The 17,984-nt window shown below is 37.7% G+C and overlaps 1 protein-coding gene across 1 annotated transcript; it reads left to right on the forward strand.

Moving 5' to 3' along the window:
* The first annotated feature begins 5,466 nt into the window (after nucleotides 1-5,466).
* On the forward strand, nucleotides 5,467-5,817 carry LOC113380615 (activity-regulated cytoskeleton associated protein 1-like). The gene has a single exon (XM_026619786.1). The coding sequence runs from the start codon at nucleotides 5,467-5,469 to the stop codon at nucleotides 5,815-5,817; it is 351 nt and encodes a 116-aa protein (XP_026475571.1).
* The last annotated feature ends 12,167 nt before the right edge of the window (nucleotides 5,818-17,984 follow it).

Here is a 17,984-nt window from a genome sequence, read left to right on the forward strand (position 1 = left end):
ACGCGAACAGCTAGACCGTATATTCCAACAAAGTTACGGGCGGGTGGTTTTGATAGCTTACACGGATTGTCACACCCCGGTATGAATGCTACGATCAAGCTAGTTACACAAAGATATGTGTGGCCGTACATCAAACGGGATTGCCGCGAGTGGGCTCGATGTTGCGTCGCATGTCAGCGTGCAAAAGTCAGTAGGCACGTGCAGGCCCCAACTGGACAATTTGAACTTCCATCGGGTAGATTTGAGCACGTGCATATCGATATAGTGATAATGCCATTGTCAGAAGGATATCGGTATTGCCTTACATGCGTCGACAGATTTTCGAGATGGCCGGAAGCAATTCCAATCAGAGACCAAGAAGCCTCCACCGTAGCGCGAGCCTTCTATTCTAATTGGATTGCAAGATTGGTATACCGCTGCGGCTGACGTCGGACCAAGGAAGGCAGTTCGAGTCACGAATATTCAGTGAATTAAATCAGCTGCTTGGCACGAGTCATTACAAGACTACGCATACCATCCCGAAGCCAATGGGATGGTTGAAAGATTCCACCGCCAGCTCAAAGCAGCTATCAGATGCCATAGCAGTGAAAGATGGACAGAAATATTACCGACGGTTATGTTAGGAATTCGTGCAGCATGGAAAGAGGATCTGCAAGCTACTGTTGCGGAAATGGTATATGGCGAAGCCTTGCGATTGCCTGGACCAATGCTACACGTAACACCGACGAGTAATTACGGCGAGAGAAACTTTGTAAATAACCTGCGGGACCACATGCAAAATATTGCCCCATCAACGGAACGCGACATGGCCAGAAGAGAACATTTGTGTTCAAAGATTTAGCGACTGCGGAGAGCGTTTTCGTTCGAAACGACGGCCCAAAGAGACCTCTGCAGAATCCATATGAAGGTCCCTTTGAGGTAAAGTCCAGATCAGCAAAGTCTTTTGTGGTATGTATGCGTGGCAAAGATGTCACCATATCTATCGACCGTTTGAAGCCAGCATACACACTAGCACCAGAAGAAAATGCTGAATCCGTTCCGTCGCAGTCTAATGAGATTCCGCAAACAATCCAGCGAGAATCTGACAACAACAGCAGATCTCAGCCGTTGAGCCCGACAGAGCCTGAGCCAGTTGCACAACCAAACTCTTCAACAAGACGAGGACGCCGAGTTCGGTTTCCGGATTTTTGGCAGGCCGGATTTTCGTGAACTTCGTCACTAGAGGGGGAGTACTGTAGGCGTATGGGCAACGTCGCCGTCGTAAGGGTCGTGCCGGATGGCGCGTATGGATTGCTCAACAGCCAGTCGGTCCCGGGTTCTGGTCGCGATAAGTTATCTATGTACATAAACTGCTAATAAACTATTATTATAAATTATCATACGCATTTCATTGGTAGTATACCAAAATTTCTACAATCTAACTTTATTTCTATGAATCAAAACATTCTAGAAAATTTCCTGAACAAACTTCAGGAAGATTCATGAAAATCCGAATTATAGTTTAGGAAGATTAATGAAACTTACACTGTTACAGAATAATTTTATATATAAGATATAATGTATTTTAATTTCGAGCAGATTGATGAAATGCCGACGACCTCGTTTCGTCGTAAGGAAACAAAACGAGACCAGTTGACAGACAAACTTCTACAACACATGGATAAAATAGAACAGGAAAAATCTCGAGAAATGAAAATGGCAGAAATTTCGGAATTTTCAGTAATTTCGGAAAAACTCTCGAATTGATGAATCTGAAACAAAAAGAAATCGCAATTAGTTTAATACATCAATTGATGTGGCATGGCATTAACAATTTTCTATCAGAGCATACGACGATAATGAATTGGCCAAATCATAATTATCAATCAATTATATTTTGCATTTGAGTTGTTCTTATTTAAAATATTACTTTATACTATGTAATGTTTTATGTACTTTCAGGGTACTTTCCCGAAGTGTGTGTGCTCTATGGTGTGTATATGGATGGTGTCTGATCCTTATGGAACAGAAGTGTGTATCTGTGTGCGAATCGGTGTCTGGCGGTAACTTGTTGAGTGTTGTATATTTCGGCGTGGTGTTAACTTGGTGAATGATTATTAAATATATTAGTGAAGAAGTAATAAGGTGTTTTATTTATTAAATAATACTAGAGTAAATCTAGTTTAAAGCTCAAAAGTGGGATTGGATCGGAACGTCGAGGATTTATTGGAGAACATTTTGGAGTGGATTATTGGGATAGGCGATTTCAATAATCTTTTTGAGTGACCGTGTTATTAATCAGGCGGATTATAATTACGGTGTGCGATAGAAAGCAAGATGTGCTGCTCTATCAAACAACTGCAGGTGTTATTTTGTAAGTTTTGTGTGGTTGTGCAGAAGTGGGGATAACACGTGGTTAACTAAAATAAGAACAAAGTGGAAGAAAATATCGATAGCATGGCGTGATATTGGCGTTGGCGAGTCGCGGAGCTGCGATATTTGTAACTAAAAACTTGAGATTGCAAAAATAAATTAAGATTTGGTTAAATGGCTACCGGAGGTGATGCTGAGAGCTCGATGCCAGAAGCCTTAAGAGTGCTATCGTTGACAGATTTTATTACTCTTATTAGGGCCACAATCGGTGATAAAAACGAGAGCATCTCGAGCAGCGAATTGTTAGCGACGATACCGGTATTCGACGGATCGACGCTAAGAAGAAGATGGTGGTGCTGATGATATCGAAGCTTTCGTGGCGCGCGAAACAATTATATGACAGCAAAGCAGAGTACGCAACCTCTTCATATGATGAGCTTAAGAGGGCGCTAACAGCATTTTTCAAGAATAGAGAAGACCGGATGACTCGGATGAGAAGGTTCGAGTCTCGGAGGTGGCGAAAACAAGAACCATTTAGCGCATACTTCGAGGAGAAAATGGCGCCAGGGAATAGGTTGGGTTTTATCGAGTCTGGCCTGCTAGCCTATATGATAGACGGCTTCGACAACCCGCCACTCCAGGCTCAAGCCAAAATGAACCAACTCAAAGATTTAGCGACCCTGCTAAGTGTGATGAACGCAGGTGGCGCCGGATAGCACTACACTATTAATAAACCCCATACCGGCCTACAAGGTTAAAACAAAGATTTTTGACGTGGAGTTTGAGAGTGTGATAGACTCGGGTTCAGTAATGTCGATTACCAAGCGATCTTGTGTGCCTAATGAAACACCAGTGGAGGCATGGAGCACAAGAGCCGGGTTCGAGGGCATTAACCCCGCGAGGTTAGATGTTGAACGTATTGCAAAACTACGGTTGACGTTTCCGGAGCATGGGGCGAAAGTGCCACTAATTTTGTATGTAGTCCCAGAAAATACCATGAATGCGTCATGTCTATTGGGGCGAGATATGATTCAACACGATGATTTGGAGGTGATCATTGAAAAGGGAGTGCATATAGTTAACAAAAATACAGGGGTTTACGAAATATTGGCGATTGACGATATTATTACAGACGGAGTGAATTTAAATATATCGGAGGAAAATGACTATGGAGTGATAGCGACAGTTGCCCTACGATATCTCGACAGATATGCAGATAGATATGCTCTACACGCTAATGCATATGCGGATCCGTGAACGCATCCCACGAACAACGATTAATACGTTCGATAAGCTGCTTCAAAGAGCTCGCGAAGTAGAAGCTAAAATTTTCGAAGCAGAAAAGGGAGAAAGCAATCCGGTGAAAAGATGGACAACCTGCTCTTTTTGCGGCAACATCGGACACACGGTCACAAAATGTCGCAAACGCCAAGGGACAAAGCAGATCCCCAAGAAGGAGGAGTCAGAAACTCGCAGCGGAGCGAGAATCTCCTGTTATGGTTGCGGCAAAGCAGGGGTTATCCGCAGCAAGCGCCCGGTTCTTGCACAAAGCCGGTCTTGTGTTAGACATGAAGCACCGCACGTGGAACTTTTCGGACCAAACGCAAAAGTACCCTTTTGCAGCAGAGGATGAAATTTTTGAGACAGCCGAAGTAGCACGGTCGGCAGAGCATGTTGACACGGATGAAACAGATGATCTACAGGCACTAAACGAACTGTTCGATGCCTGTTTTGGTTCAGCTACGCCACCGGAGAAGAAGGACGAACAGCACACTTTGGACGTACTGTTCGATACCTGTTTCCGCTCGGCTACGATCATCCCTACAATACACATAGCCTCTTTAAGCGCCAGGTAGCTGAGTCTGCGCGAAAATGAGGGACATCCAGTTTCAGAAGAATATCGATGGAAGGTACAGCAGCGACACTCCAAGAACGGTGATATCTTCAAGGAAGCAAAAGGCCCGTGTGACCACGCCGAGCATTATATCTTCACAGGCGATCATGCGCCCATCGCAGTCCCACCGTACCGTTTATCACCTGCCAAACGCATGGCACTAAAAACGGAACTCGACGAAATGATCAGACAGGATATCGTCGAGGAGTGCGATTCACCATAGACAGCTCAGGTGTAATGGTGTCAAAGAAGGATGGCGGTACTAGAGTATGCGTAAACTACCGTAAACTCAACGCCATTACGAGAGCAGACAGCTATCCTCTACCACAAATCGACGATCTGATACATCTAACCAACCAAGCCAAGGTCATGTCAACCATGGACGCCAACGCCTCATGGACCGTCTCCGTTCCAGCCTACCCGACGTACCAATTCTAAGCTACCTGGACGACCTAATAGTATTATCAGAAGACTGGATTCAATACCTTCATCATCTAGACTACTTGTTCGCGAAAATTCGGGCACCGCGAATAAACCGGTGGCATTTAATAATTTCCTTTCGAACTTTGTGATAATAAGTGGAGTTGCATTTAATAATTTTCTTTCGGACTTTGTGGTATTGAATGCGGTGTAGTTGCATTTAATAATTTTCTTTCGTATTTTGTGATATTCAGCGCGGACGCACGAATAAGAAAAACTGTGTAAACTCTTAGTGCGATAAAGTAACTTCGACTTTATCAATTTTACTCCTTGTTTACGCGTAGTTGATTTAGTGACTGTATATATATTTTCTGTGTTCTGTAAACTACATACCCATAAAAAAAGTAACGGTTGTTGTAAAATTGTGATAATTTCATTTATTCTAACCCTACCCCATTACAAACTGGCGCCCAACGTCGGGCCAGAAACGGAAAAATGGCAGTTACCATGTCAGAAGAAATGGTGCAGCGACTGATGGGAGTGATAAGCGCACAATCGGGCACACGGACGGACTTGATGACCGGCAGCTTTGCCAGGTGCACGGCTAGGTTCAATGGAACACGGATTCCCGAAAAAGTAAAGCAATTCACAACTACCATCGTCTTGTACAAGGACGTTGAGGGCATCTCGGATGAGAATGCGCTAAACCACTACTTCTCCAGGACACGGCGGCTACGTGGTGGGAAGGTGTGAAGACGGAGGCTACCAATACGTTCGACGAGGCGATCCACTTGATAAGAATGTCGTTCGCTCCAAGTAAACCCCCGCACAACGTCTATATAGACTTTTTTAGGACTCGCCAAGATAAGAAGGTAAGCACAGACTTATTTGTTTGCCAGAAGAGGGCACTGGTGGCGCAGTTGCCCTACGGTATCTCGACAAATATGCAGATAGACATGCTCTACGGGCTAATGCGTATGCGGATCCGTAAGCGCATCCCACGGACAACGATTAATACGTTCGATGAGCTGTTTCAAAGAGCTCGCGACGTAGAAGCTAACATTTTCGAGGCAGAAATGGGAGAAAGCAATCCGGTGGAAAGACGAAAAACCTGCTCTTTTTGCGGCAACATTCGACACACGGTCACATAATGTCGCAAAACGCCAAGGGACAAAGCAGATCCCAAAGGAGGAGTGCGAGCCAGAAACTCGCAGCGGAGCGAAAATCTCCTGTTATGGATGCGGCAAAGCAGGGGTTATCCGCAGCAAGTGATAAAGTTCTTACACAAAGCCGGTCTTGTGTTAGACATGAAGCACCGCACGTGAAACTTTTCGAACCAGACGCGAAAGTACCATTTTGCAGCAGAGGATGAAATTTTTTGGACAGTCGAAGTAACACGGTCGGCAGAGCATGTTAATGAGGGTGGCATGAGCGTACCCGTACCAACACAATAAGAGATGGACACGGATGAAACAGATGATCTACAGGCATTAGACGCACTGTTCGATTCCTGTTTTCGTTCAGCTACGCCACCGGAGAAGAAGGTCGAGCAGCACACTTTGGACGCACTGTTCGATACCTGTTTCTGTCCGGCTATGATCATCCCTACAATACACATAGCCTCTTTAAGCGCGAGGGAGATGAGTCTGCGCGAAAATGAGGGACATCCAGTTTCAGAAGAATATCGATGGAAGGTACAGCAGCTACACTCCAAGAACGGTGATCTCTTCAAGGAAGCAAAAGGCCCGCGTAACCATGCCGAACATTATATCTTCACAGGCGATCATGCGCCCATCGCAGTCCCACCATACCGGTTATTACCTGCCAAACGCATGGCACTAAAAACGGAACTCGACGAAATGATCAGGCAGGATATCGTCGAGGAGTGCGATTCACCATGAACAGCTCCGGGTAATGGTGCCAAAGAAGGATGGCCGTACTAGAGTATGCGTAGACTACCGTAAACTCAACGCCATTACGACAGCAGACAGCTATCCTCTACCACAAATCGACGATCTGTTACATCTAACCAGCCGAGCCAAGGTCATATCGACCATAGACGCCAACGCCTCATGGACCGTCTCCGTTCCGGCCTACTCGACGTACCAATTCTAAGCTGCCTGGACGACCTAATAGTATTATCAGAAGACTGGATTCAACGCCTTCATCATCTAGACTACTTGTTCGCGAAAATCCCTACAATCGCCCAGTGGTCGACTGGTGCGATGGGCATTACTGCTGCAGCAGTACAACCTACAAATTGATTACACCCCGTAAAGGATTAACGTGGTAGCAGACACGCTATCACTGCCAAACATTGAAGATAAAGAAGTTACATCCGCACGGATTGGATTAGTTTCAATCAATTGCCCTAGCTGAAATGCGACTGAAACAAGACAGAGTCAATTTGAGGACAATAAATTACAAGAGATAATTATACTTATCTTAATTTATCCTTATTAAATATTAACCTTTTATTTTTAGAGTATCTTCTTTGGATCTCATATTGTTACAAAAATGGATGTTTTGTCAAGCACGATGACTGGCAATTTTTCTGGTGTTTCTAATTGTGCTTTAGAATAAAATATCCAAATAAAAAAAGTGCCCATAGTAGAGCTTATTGTCCCAAGAACCGAAATCAAAAGGAGGAAAAGGATGTTGGAAATTGTATGATTTAATGCTCACATTGAATTTGATCCTGATAAAAAAATGATTGAAGAAATTTTAATCATACCTGAAGGTATAATTAATCATGGTACAGAAACTAACCCAATTCTTAGATGTAGGCAACTAAGAGGAAAAGATAAAGATGATTGAAAAAAAACTTGCATCAAAAACATCAAAAACCAGCAGCATGTCGTCTCGAGCAGTTCAAGGATATGATAACAGAATTTCCTGAATCAAAAATTTCGTTGAAGTATACAATCTACCTTCACAAGTTTGCATGCGTCAAGCAAAGTATGAAGAAAATAAGGAAAATGATTTCCATGCCGACGACAATGTGGATCTAGTTTTTATGATGTTACGGAAATTGCCAATACCACCGAAAAACCAAATTTTATCTGGCCTTCTAAAGATAATTCCGGTAGCAGTAAGTCATAAAGCATGCGATGTATTAAAAGGATATTTGCAAAATAATGCAAGTAGAGTACTGTATTTTGATGCGACAGATAGTTTAGTAAGAAAACCTCACTCCTTTTGTAAGAGAATATTTTTATAATCAGGTGTAATGACAGTGTCCACAGATACAGCTCGTTTTAGATATCCATTGATAATTTTTTTTATTAAGTGAACATGTTAGAGCGATAATATTACAGATTGCATGGATGAATTCGGCGGTCATATGCCTTTTAAACGCATGGTTTGCGACCACAGCTATGCAAGCATTCATGCAATAATCCAAGGTTGCAATAATACAAATTTGATTGATTATAATAATAAGTGATATATATTTTTGAATGATAATAGTTAGTTACGGGATACATCCCGCACGCATACAACTATATACGACTGCATACGACCGCATGCAAGTCGTCACAAGAACGTACCAACGAATCAATTGCTACCTATATAAAAGGCGGGATTGATAGACTGATATGATTATTATATATCAAATTGACCAGTACACTTACCAGTCGGGATTTTATTTTGTATATTATAAATATATTGTGAAATTAAAGAAATAAAGATTTATTTTTGTAACCAAGTATATAATTAGTTTTAAACTTTTTACAGAAAACAACATAGCATTTATGTTGCAGTCATTTCACAAAGAGACCGTCATATAATACAAAAAATTTGCAAAAGGTAATCAGGAAAAAATATAGTTAGCTGTAGCTCAATTATTTTTCTTTTAGGTGAAAGATGTAGATATTTTTTTTTTTTTTATTTTATTAATGGCATTTGACCGTGTGGTCATTTAGCCTCTTATTACAAAATAATATTTTACAAATTTATAACTTTCAGAGAAATATACATATTTTACAAATTGTTTACAACATAAGATTGTGATTTAATTCATAAAACCTTAATAACTAGTACTTAATAACTATAATTTAATGTTACATTCTTGTAAAAAATTAACAAAAATTTTATATATATTTTCATCATTAGAGGAAAAGGCTATTGTGGTTTTAATAGGAAAAATGAACTCATATTTATACAGTTTTTGTAGTAGGGATGTTCTTTGACTAGCATAGTTTGCACTTCCAGAAGATGTGGTCAAGACTGTGTATTTCCAAACCGCACGAACAGAAGGGATCTTCTGCCATACCTATTCTAAAAAGATGAGATTTGCAAAATGTGTGTGCAGATCTAATACGATTGATGATGGTTATTTCGTTTCTGTTTCTGGCATTGGCAAACCATGCACTGAAAGACACTTTTGGTTTGCAAAATTTAAATAAGGTTCCTTTTCTGTCTTCCATATCATATTCATTTTGCCATAACCTTAATCCATGTTTCCTTACCCAGCTTTTAAGATCAGTCGCAGGAGCCTTTCTTGAAGGAAAATCTGATAAACAGGCTTCTTTTGCAAGTCCATCCACATATTCGTTTCCACGAATGTTGGAATGCCCTTTTATCCATATTAATTTGAACTCATATTTATTTGCTAAGATGCTTTCTATTTTGTGGATAGTGTCAAATATTAAAAAATTGCAATTTTGTTTAGGATGGTTTAGAGCCAGAAGTGCAGATTTACTGTCAGTTAGGATTATGGTTTTTGAAGTCTTTTCTTGTATAACGAAGTCTAAGGCAGCATTAATACCTGTAAGTTCTGCCGAAAAGACTGAGGCAAAACCCGGTAAATTGAATTGTAAATGTTTATCTCTATTAGGTACATACACAGCACATCCAACTTTGTTTTCTAACTTGGAACCGTCAGTGTAGATAACCGTAAAATCTTTCCATTCCGTATCTAACCAATTGTCAAACTCCCAGTTTATTATATTTTTGTTAGAATAATGTGTCGTATAATTGAAATCATTCAACCCTATATATTTCTTGGGAAATGAGTAATTCCAAAGGATTCAAATTATAAAAACCAGTTATTAATGGAGGTGTAGGTCTGTTTCTCCAATAGTTCGCTCTAAAATGCAGAACAGCTAAATCTTCCAATTGCTTCGGGATTCGAGCAGAATCCGAGTTGAATTTTTTAATTAAAAATCTATTGGTTAATATTTGTTTCCAAATATTCAATGGAGCTTCCCCGGCTTCCGCTAAAACGGCAATGCGAGGAGTTGACCTCATAGTTCCCAAACACAATCTTAAAGCCGCGAGTTGAGCCTTATCTAACATTCCTTGTATATTAGTTGAGATTCCTCCGTAAATGATGTGTCCGTAATCAATATGAGATCTAATTATGGATTTGTAGATAGCCAAACATGAACTTGGGTGGGCTCCCCAGTCAGTTCCAACCAATCTTCTAATGATGTTCTTACCTACTTCACATTTTTTGACCACCTCTTCTACGTGCGCCCGGAAGGTCATCTTTTTATCAAAGGTAACTCCTAAAATTTTCACACTATCGTATATTTAACAGTTCCAATTTCCCATATTGATTTCTTGAGGGTAAAGGAATTTTCTGTGCCTAGTGAACAGGATGCCCTTTGTTTTGATCAAGGAAAGGTTTAGGTGGTTGGACCTCATCCATTCTGAGACACCTGTGATCGACCGCTTCATTTTGTGAATGCATTCCTCAAGCGAGTTGCAAGAAATATACAAAAATAAATCATCAGCATACTGTAGTTTCCTAACATCGTCTTGAGTTCCTGCAGAAAAATCCGACATGTAAATATTAAATAATAATGGACTCAAAATCGATCCTTGTGGTAAGCCTGTTAGAGCTACTCTGGGACCTATTAATTTATTTTTGTATTTTACATATAGCAACCTATTCGTTAGTAAAAGAATTATCACTTTTATAATATTATGGGGAATATTCAACTTCTTAAGTCTGTTAAGTAAAATGCTATGATCAACATTATCGTAAGCCTTGTGTATATCCGTCGCTAACAGTAGCAGGTATCTATTATTTGAATTGGATATATGAATGTCATTGGATAAGGTACTTAAAAGGTCATTTGTGCCTTGACCTCTTCTAAAGCCAAATTGGTTATGATTGAAAAGAGACTTATTTTCTAAATACCACTCCAGTCTATTCTTGACGATGGCTTCGAATGTCTTGTTCAAGCATGATAATAAAGAGATAGGTCGGTAGGATTCTATCGACAATGGATCTTTATTCGGTTTCAAGATGGGAATAATTATAATTTTTTCCAATCCTCTGGAATCCAGCATGTAGAAAGAATTGAATTAAATACTTCTATGATTAAACATTTTAATGCTATGGGGCTCTTCTTTAGCATAATGTAAGAGATATTATCCATACCTGGCACGCTGTCTTTTTTATTTTTCAATATATTATCTAATTCGTAAAGTCTGATGGGAGAATTTAAGTCAACGGGACCTTTTTCGAGATTATTTGCAAAATTCAGATTGATTTCATTGGAGACAAAGTCTGGAACGAACATTTTTAGCATGTCTTCGAAGAATGAGCTACAGACGGGATGCTTAGATGAGTTTCTATTATTTTTGTTGTTAAAAATTTTAACTATATTCCAAAGCTTTGATGTATTAATATTACTATTGAGTGAGTTTGTAAAAACCATCCACTTTTTTCTCTTTTTGGATTTGAGAATTTTTTTTGTAATAGCATTTATTTTTTGATACTCAATAAAATTGTTATAAGAAAACTCGTCTATCATCTTTTTGTACGCTATTTTTCTTTGTCTGATCTGATTTTCACATTATTCGTCCCACCAGATAGCGGGTTTAAATTGTTTAATTGCCACTGTTTTACGTTCCTTGAAGTGTTTACCAGCTGCTTCGTTTATAATCTCGATAATGGCATCATATTTAGACTTATGATCCTCATGGAGTACCACTTTTTTCAACTTATCTTCTATTTCCCATGCGTAATTATTCCAATTGGCATCTTTAGTATTCCATTTTCTAGAGGGATATATATAGTCTTTTCCATCAAAATTAGTCTTTAACGTAATGTTAATCGGCAAATGGTCAGATCCTAAGCTGCCCGCATAAATGTCCCACTGGATTTTGTCATATAAATTATTGGAGCAAAAAGTGAGATCTATTGGCGTTCCTTTCCTACTTACCGTGCCGATAGTGGTTGGTCTTCCATCATTCATTATGGTGAGGTTTAGGTCTTCAATAATGTTGTATAGAATCTCGCCTCCTCTGTCAATGGAGTTACTGCCCCAAGCTAAATTTTTGCAGTTAAAATCCCCTATTATGAGTATAGGCATGGAGATAGTTTCAATTAAATCCTGAATATTTTTGAAATATTCCTTAGAGTTCGGCGCACAATAGATTGAAATAATACATACCGGGTTTTCTAATTTTAAGATCACTGCACACATTTGGATAAGATGGCACTGAAATGGGTGGTTAATTTTCTCGCATAATATGTTGTCTTTGACTAGAATGGCAGTACCGCCATAACCGTCAACTCTGTCTTCTCGGAAAATCCGATAACCTTTGACAAAATATTTGTGACCTTCTTTAAGCCAGGTTTCGGACAGACCTGCCACATGAATTTTATGCGACCACATATAATGTTCTATACTACTCTTGTTTGCTAACATTGATCTACAGTTATATTGTAAAATGTTTATTTGTTTCATAATGAAAAGAGTACTGATTGATTTATTTTTCTGAACTCACAGGTAAATCCTTATTAGATTTTTTCTTTTTTAAGCTTGCAGGATCTATTTTGTGTTTAATTTTTACCATTTTGAGAAAAACATCACTTGACAAATTTTTTAATACGGGATCATTTGGATTATAGACGTCCTTTAGCAGCCTAATGAAATGATATAGGCCACCATGATGTGTTAGGATCTTCACTTTTCCTATTGGATTTTACATCATTTTCAGAATCAGAATCTGATTTGTTTTTTACTCTTTTTCTAGGGTTTATAAAGTTTCCCTTGTCAGCCATATTTTCTTTATAAACAGGTTTTATGCTATGTCCGATTACAGCCCCATTCTTTTCTCTCTTGGTTGAGGGTGGAACATGAATCCTTTTAGGTTTATTAAATGTCTGGAAGTTTGCAACATAACCTTGGTCTTCCTCCTCTTTCAGGTCCGATAGAACCATGAATTTATTGTTTATTAAAGCCCCACTCTGGTTAGAGTTCTTGATTTTCATTGGAGGGAAATCTTTATCTTTATTCAAGCTGCTAAGGTTGACTCTAACTGTTCTCGAGTATTTATCGTTATCAAAGATTTTTTTTGCTTCGTAGAAAGATAAATTCTGTGTTGCCATTAATTCATTAATATTTTTATATCTTTTATATATTCTGCACTCTTTATTATAAGCCTCGTGGTTATCTTTGCACAGGCAGCATAGATAGTTGTTATCTTCTATACATACGTCTTTAATATGAGGACCTGCACATTTGGGACACGTTAGGTCGTTCCGGCATTTTTCCCGAACGTGGCCAAATCGCCAACATTTGTGGCATTGGGTAATCTTCTTAATAAATGGGCTGACTGGGCATTTAACAGAATGTATGCCTACCTTATCCGGCAGAGTTGAACCTCTGAAAGATAATTTCACGCATTGCGAGTTAATTCTGCGCTTGTTGATGTTTTTTGGTACAAAACACTTTACATCTATTATCGGAATAACTGATTCTATCTCTTCTAACATTTCTTCTGCAGTGAGATTAATTTCTACATCAAAGATTATACCTTCCCTAATTAATAGGTATTTAGGAATGTAAGCTTTCAATTTATTGTCAGTAAAAAAAACTATCGTCAAGAAGGCTATTTGCTGTTTTACCGTTCCCAAGAACTAGTTTGACTTTATTGTTACCAATCACGATAATCTCCAACAAATCTTCTTTCGGAATCGATCGTGATCTGTGTAGTAATTTTCCGAGAGCCATTGGGTGTAAACGTCCAATGTTTTTACTTAAAGATTCTACGTAAATGTAAAAAGGTCCAGTATCACACATATCAAAACGATTCGGTAGATGAATTTCATCAACGTTAATTCGATTAGAATTCTCATCACTAGGTACTTGCTCAGTCATTTCAATATTTTGTGCTTCATTGCTTTTGTCACACACATTAACCATATTAATCGAATCTTCAATTCGAATTGACTCTTCAATCACCGTTTCAGCACTATTAATTTGCATTGGAATATGTTCACTTCTTATTATGCTCTCCTCATTATTTGAATTACGTAAATCTATATTGTTTTCATTTCCGACATAGTACACATTCATTGCATTTGCAATAGTCACGCCAATTTCCGAACATGTAGGAGGATTTTTATCGGGCGGACGGCCCTTTAATTGTCTGGTATCGGACTCCATGAAGACATTAAATTAATTAACACAACAAAAATGCGATTAATTTACTTAATAACCACTTATATTAACATAAAATACACAATGTTTATACGACACTGCGTGCCCCCGGCAAGGGGACACGTGTTTAACGGTATCTATTTGTACACAATGCAGACACTAACACAGGTTGCTGGACAGGTAGATAAAATATTAGTACTTTTTGATATTTATGTAATGATTATTTATTCACCGATGTTAACAGCTCAACGTCTGAACGAATACTGATGTAGATATTTAAAACATGCTCGAAAAATGTTCACTCATATTGTGTGGATTTTAGGTAGCAAATATCATAATGTACAAATAGATTTAGCGATCAAGGAAATAAATCTATTTGAAAATAATGACTCAGTATCAAACAAGACGATCTTGACTGATACTAATGTTTCAGAAATAAATGATCGTAAACCATGTCGAGATCTTTTACGAAATAGTCTATTTTATAAAGATTTCCTTCATATTAAATGCGAAGCCGAGAAGATTATGCCAAAAGAAGGATTTACTAATCGTTTTTGCTTTCCAGGTTTCTTAAATTATGTATATTCCAATTATACCTTTGTGGTAAGGACTAATGCTAGATAATGACAGAAAACATTTGTATTCAAATAAATATATGAAACCGTCACATTTCATAGATACAATTGAACATTTGATGACGCTTTACAATAATGATTTAATAATAAAAGTTATATTAAAAAAAAAAGAAGAAATGCAAGTCAGGAGTAGTTAAACAATGGCAAACAATATTTAAAAAAATGAAAAAAGCAACAAAGTAAATAAAGTAACCGAAAAATTAAAGAAGGACCATAACACCTGTAGGACACGACGGTAGATATTAGGGATGCAAAGGAAACATGGAACAAAAAATCTAATAATCAGGTCAATTTTTACCTATGTAGGCAAAATGCTTTTTCTTTGCATAAATGCCTAAACTCAAATAACTCTGCTGATTCTAGTATAGAACTAAAAATAGGTTTGTGTTCTAACAATAATGTAGCTAAAGATTTTCATTTCCATATAAAACTCTCCATGTATAATATCGTATACTATAGGATTTTTTTGGTAAATATGCCATTAAATTGAATAACTTTTCCACTTCATTTGGAAATGAGTGGTTATATGACATAATCATTGACTCATACTTAGCATCAATTGAATATAATAGCAAAAAATTCTACATTTTAAGTGTTCATGAATATGATCATATTATAAATTATATAAATGATAACTTTATTATAAAATTATCATCAGGTTTAAAGTATCTAGCGCCACATAATATTAATAACCATTGGCTCTTAGTTTTAATAGATACAGATAAACAATTCACTGTTATTACTTCTTGCATTAATCCTTTAAAGGACTATATTTAGTCAATTTCGAAAAAGCTGCTTAACTTACAAGAAAGATTCCAATAAATTCCACGTTTTCATAAAGTAATTTCTCCTCAACAGATCGATAGTTATAGTTAGGGGCAATCAAAAATGCATACTGTTTATTAAATAACACTAAATTAAATTATATAGTAGAAAGTAGAATATAATTCATGGTACGAACATGAACTAAATTCAGAATTACCACTTATCAAATGCAAAAATAATTGTAATTTTACAACAATGTAAGCAGAGCTGCTTGATCTTAATATTTGTTCGTCTAGAACAAGTGATTCCCAAAGTGGTCCATGTTAACGAAAAGGGAATATGGATATCCACAATAGTGTATCACAACTCAACTTGTTAATATCTATTTTATTATTAAGAAATCAATTAATAAATGTCTTAATTTGGATTAGTATCTTTACTTGAAATGTTTGCATAAGGAGATTGACTTGATCTTGCCATTGAAGACGGTGGAGAAATTGAATGCACTAGAAATGCGTCTGAAGGATGACAACGAGTTATTCATTTATAAAAAATTGTTGGAAAAATTCGTGCAAGTAACTGGAATTAAATAGTATTCATAACCTCATGATCTGCTTATCAACCAGAATAATAATTCAATACATCAGGCTGATCTGTATATTGTGATAATGATGTGAAACAGCGTATGTTACTTCGATGATGTTATAAGAAGTTTTTGCGACCCAAATCTAGTAAATGAAAACAAATGAAGCGAAGTGACTGGCAACGAAGGTAACCAATTCAAAGTCATCGAATATAACTTTTAAGGTGCCGATACACTGTAGAGCAAAATCTAGGTAGAGTGTAGACTCTCTAGCTAGAGCGCTCTATCGTTGTGTGTACACTGTAAAGTGTTTTTCTCTTCCGAGAGCAATTTCGTACTCTAGGAGAGAAGTAGGTGAGAGGTGCTAGAGCAACTCTACCTAGACACTCTAAAAAGCTATGTACACTAGTGGCTAAATATTTTAATATATATTAATCTAGGTAGAGTGTAACTTTGACAACTAGACTATAGAAGTAATAAGCAAATCTAACCTACCACACAGAACCTATATAGATAAATAAACAAACCAGTACAAAGCAAAACAAAACTAGCTGTAAGTGGAATTCTGTCTTAAGGCAATTAAGGCATCGTGCCTTAAGGCAAATTGCTGGAACTTCCCGTACCAAAAATTATTATTTTTTTAAAAACGATTAACATTTTTGAAAAAATTTTACTTCGGAAAAATAAGATTTTTGAGAAACTATAAATTGGACGAAACGTTACTTTTTTTTGAAAAAAAAAAAATTAAAAAAAAAAAAATTTAAAAAAAAAAAATTTTTTTAATTTTTTTTTTGAAAAAAAATGTTTTCTTCATTTTGACATATTTTGGAAGATCTGAACTTTTTCTCAAAGCAATCGTACTGCTTTAACTGCATAGAGACAAAATATAAAGCGCGTAAGCGCCGCGTCGCTGTCTAACGGATAAACATTGGTACGGAAGCCATCGGAATGTAAACAAAATTTATACTTATTGTTAAAATCTCTATAAAATATCTGATAATTTGATGTGCATATGTCTAATGATCATTTTTGACCGCCATTTTTTTTTACTTTTTTCGTTAGATCTCCGAAATCGCTAGACCTGCCCTTATGAAAATTTGATCAATTCTTCATCTTGTCAATATAAGTAAAATGTTTTTTGAATTATTCAAATCGGACGCTCCGTTCTCTTAAAAACTGAGGTACCGTTTTTGGCACTTTTTGCTCCATATCTTCGGAACGGCTAGACCTGCCTCCGCCAAAAACTAATCAGCACGTCTCATTATCAATACGAATCGAATGTTTTTTGAATTATTCAAATCGCTTCATTCGTGTTTCCGAAATCGTCGACGAAAATTTGTATCCACACACACACACATACACACACACACATACATACACATCCATTTTTTCTAAGGTATGCCAAAATATTCAGAAACCTTTGAAACGTCGAGAAATGCAAAAATTTTCATTTTCAATTTTTTTGCGATTACTATAACCCTACGGGAAGTTACAAACTCTACGTATAGTACAAAAAAATATCCAACAAGTTGAATAATGCTAGAGTTAATAGCTAGAGCGTGAAAGTTGTGTAGAGACCCTGTGTACACTGAATTACATTTGTCTAGCCCTAGCGGGATTGTCTACGGAGAGTGTAGAGTGACTCTCGCTAGAGTGCTCTAGTAGCTGTGTACACTATGGGACTCTACACAGAGCGCTCTATTAGTGCTCTAGCTAGAGCGACTCTAGCAAAAAACTCTACAGTGTATCGGCACTTTTACGCTCTCCGTGACTCTAGGCTGCCCGTAGTCGTCTCTGCCGGTGCTCAAAGAGATTCTTTTTGCCTCCACCGGGGTTTGACCAGCTCACCTGGTTCTGCGTCGTGCTACATGAATATACGTAAAATTTTGTGCAATATATTATGTATATATAATTCAGAAACAAAACACACA

The sequence above is a fragment of the Ctenocephalides felis genome, unplaced genomic scaffold (assembly GCF_003426905.1).
Source record: "Ctenocephalides felis isolate EL2017-DRISC unplaced genomic scaffold, ASM342690v1 CF-g0.4_SCAFFOLD_02253, whole genome shotgun sequence".
Classification (NCBI taxonomy): Eukaryota; Metazoa; Arthropoda; class Insecta; order Siphonaptera; family Pulicidae; genus Ctenocephalides; species Ctenocephalides felis.

Bases quoted from the DNA above. Each gene is read 5' to 3' on its own strand.
- LOC113380615 (XM_026619786.1), top strand. From the start codon at position 5,467: ATGTCGTTCGCTCCAAGTAAACCCCCGCACAACGTCTATATAGACTTT.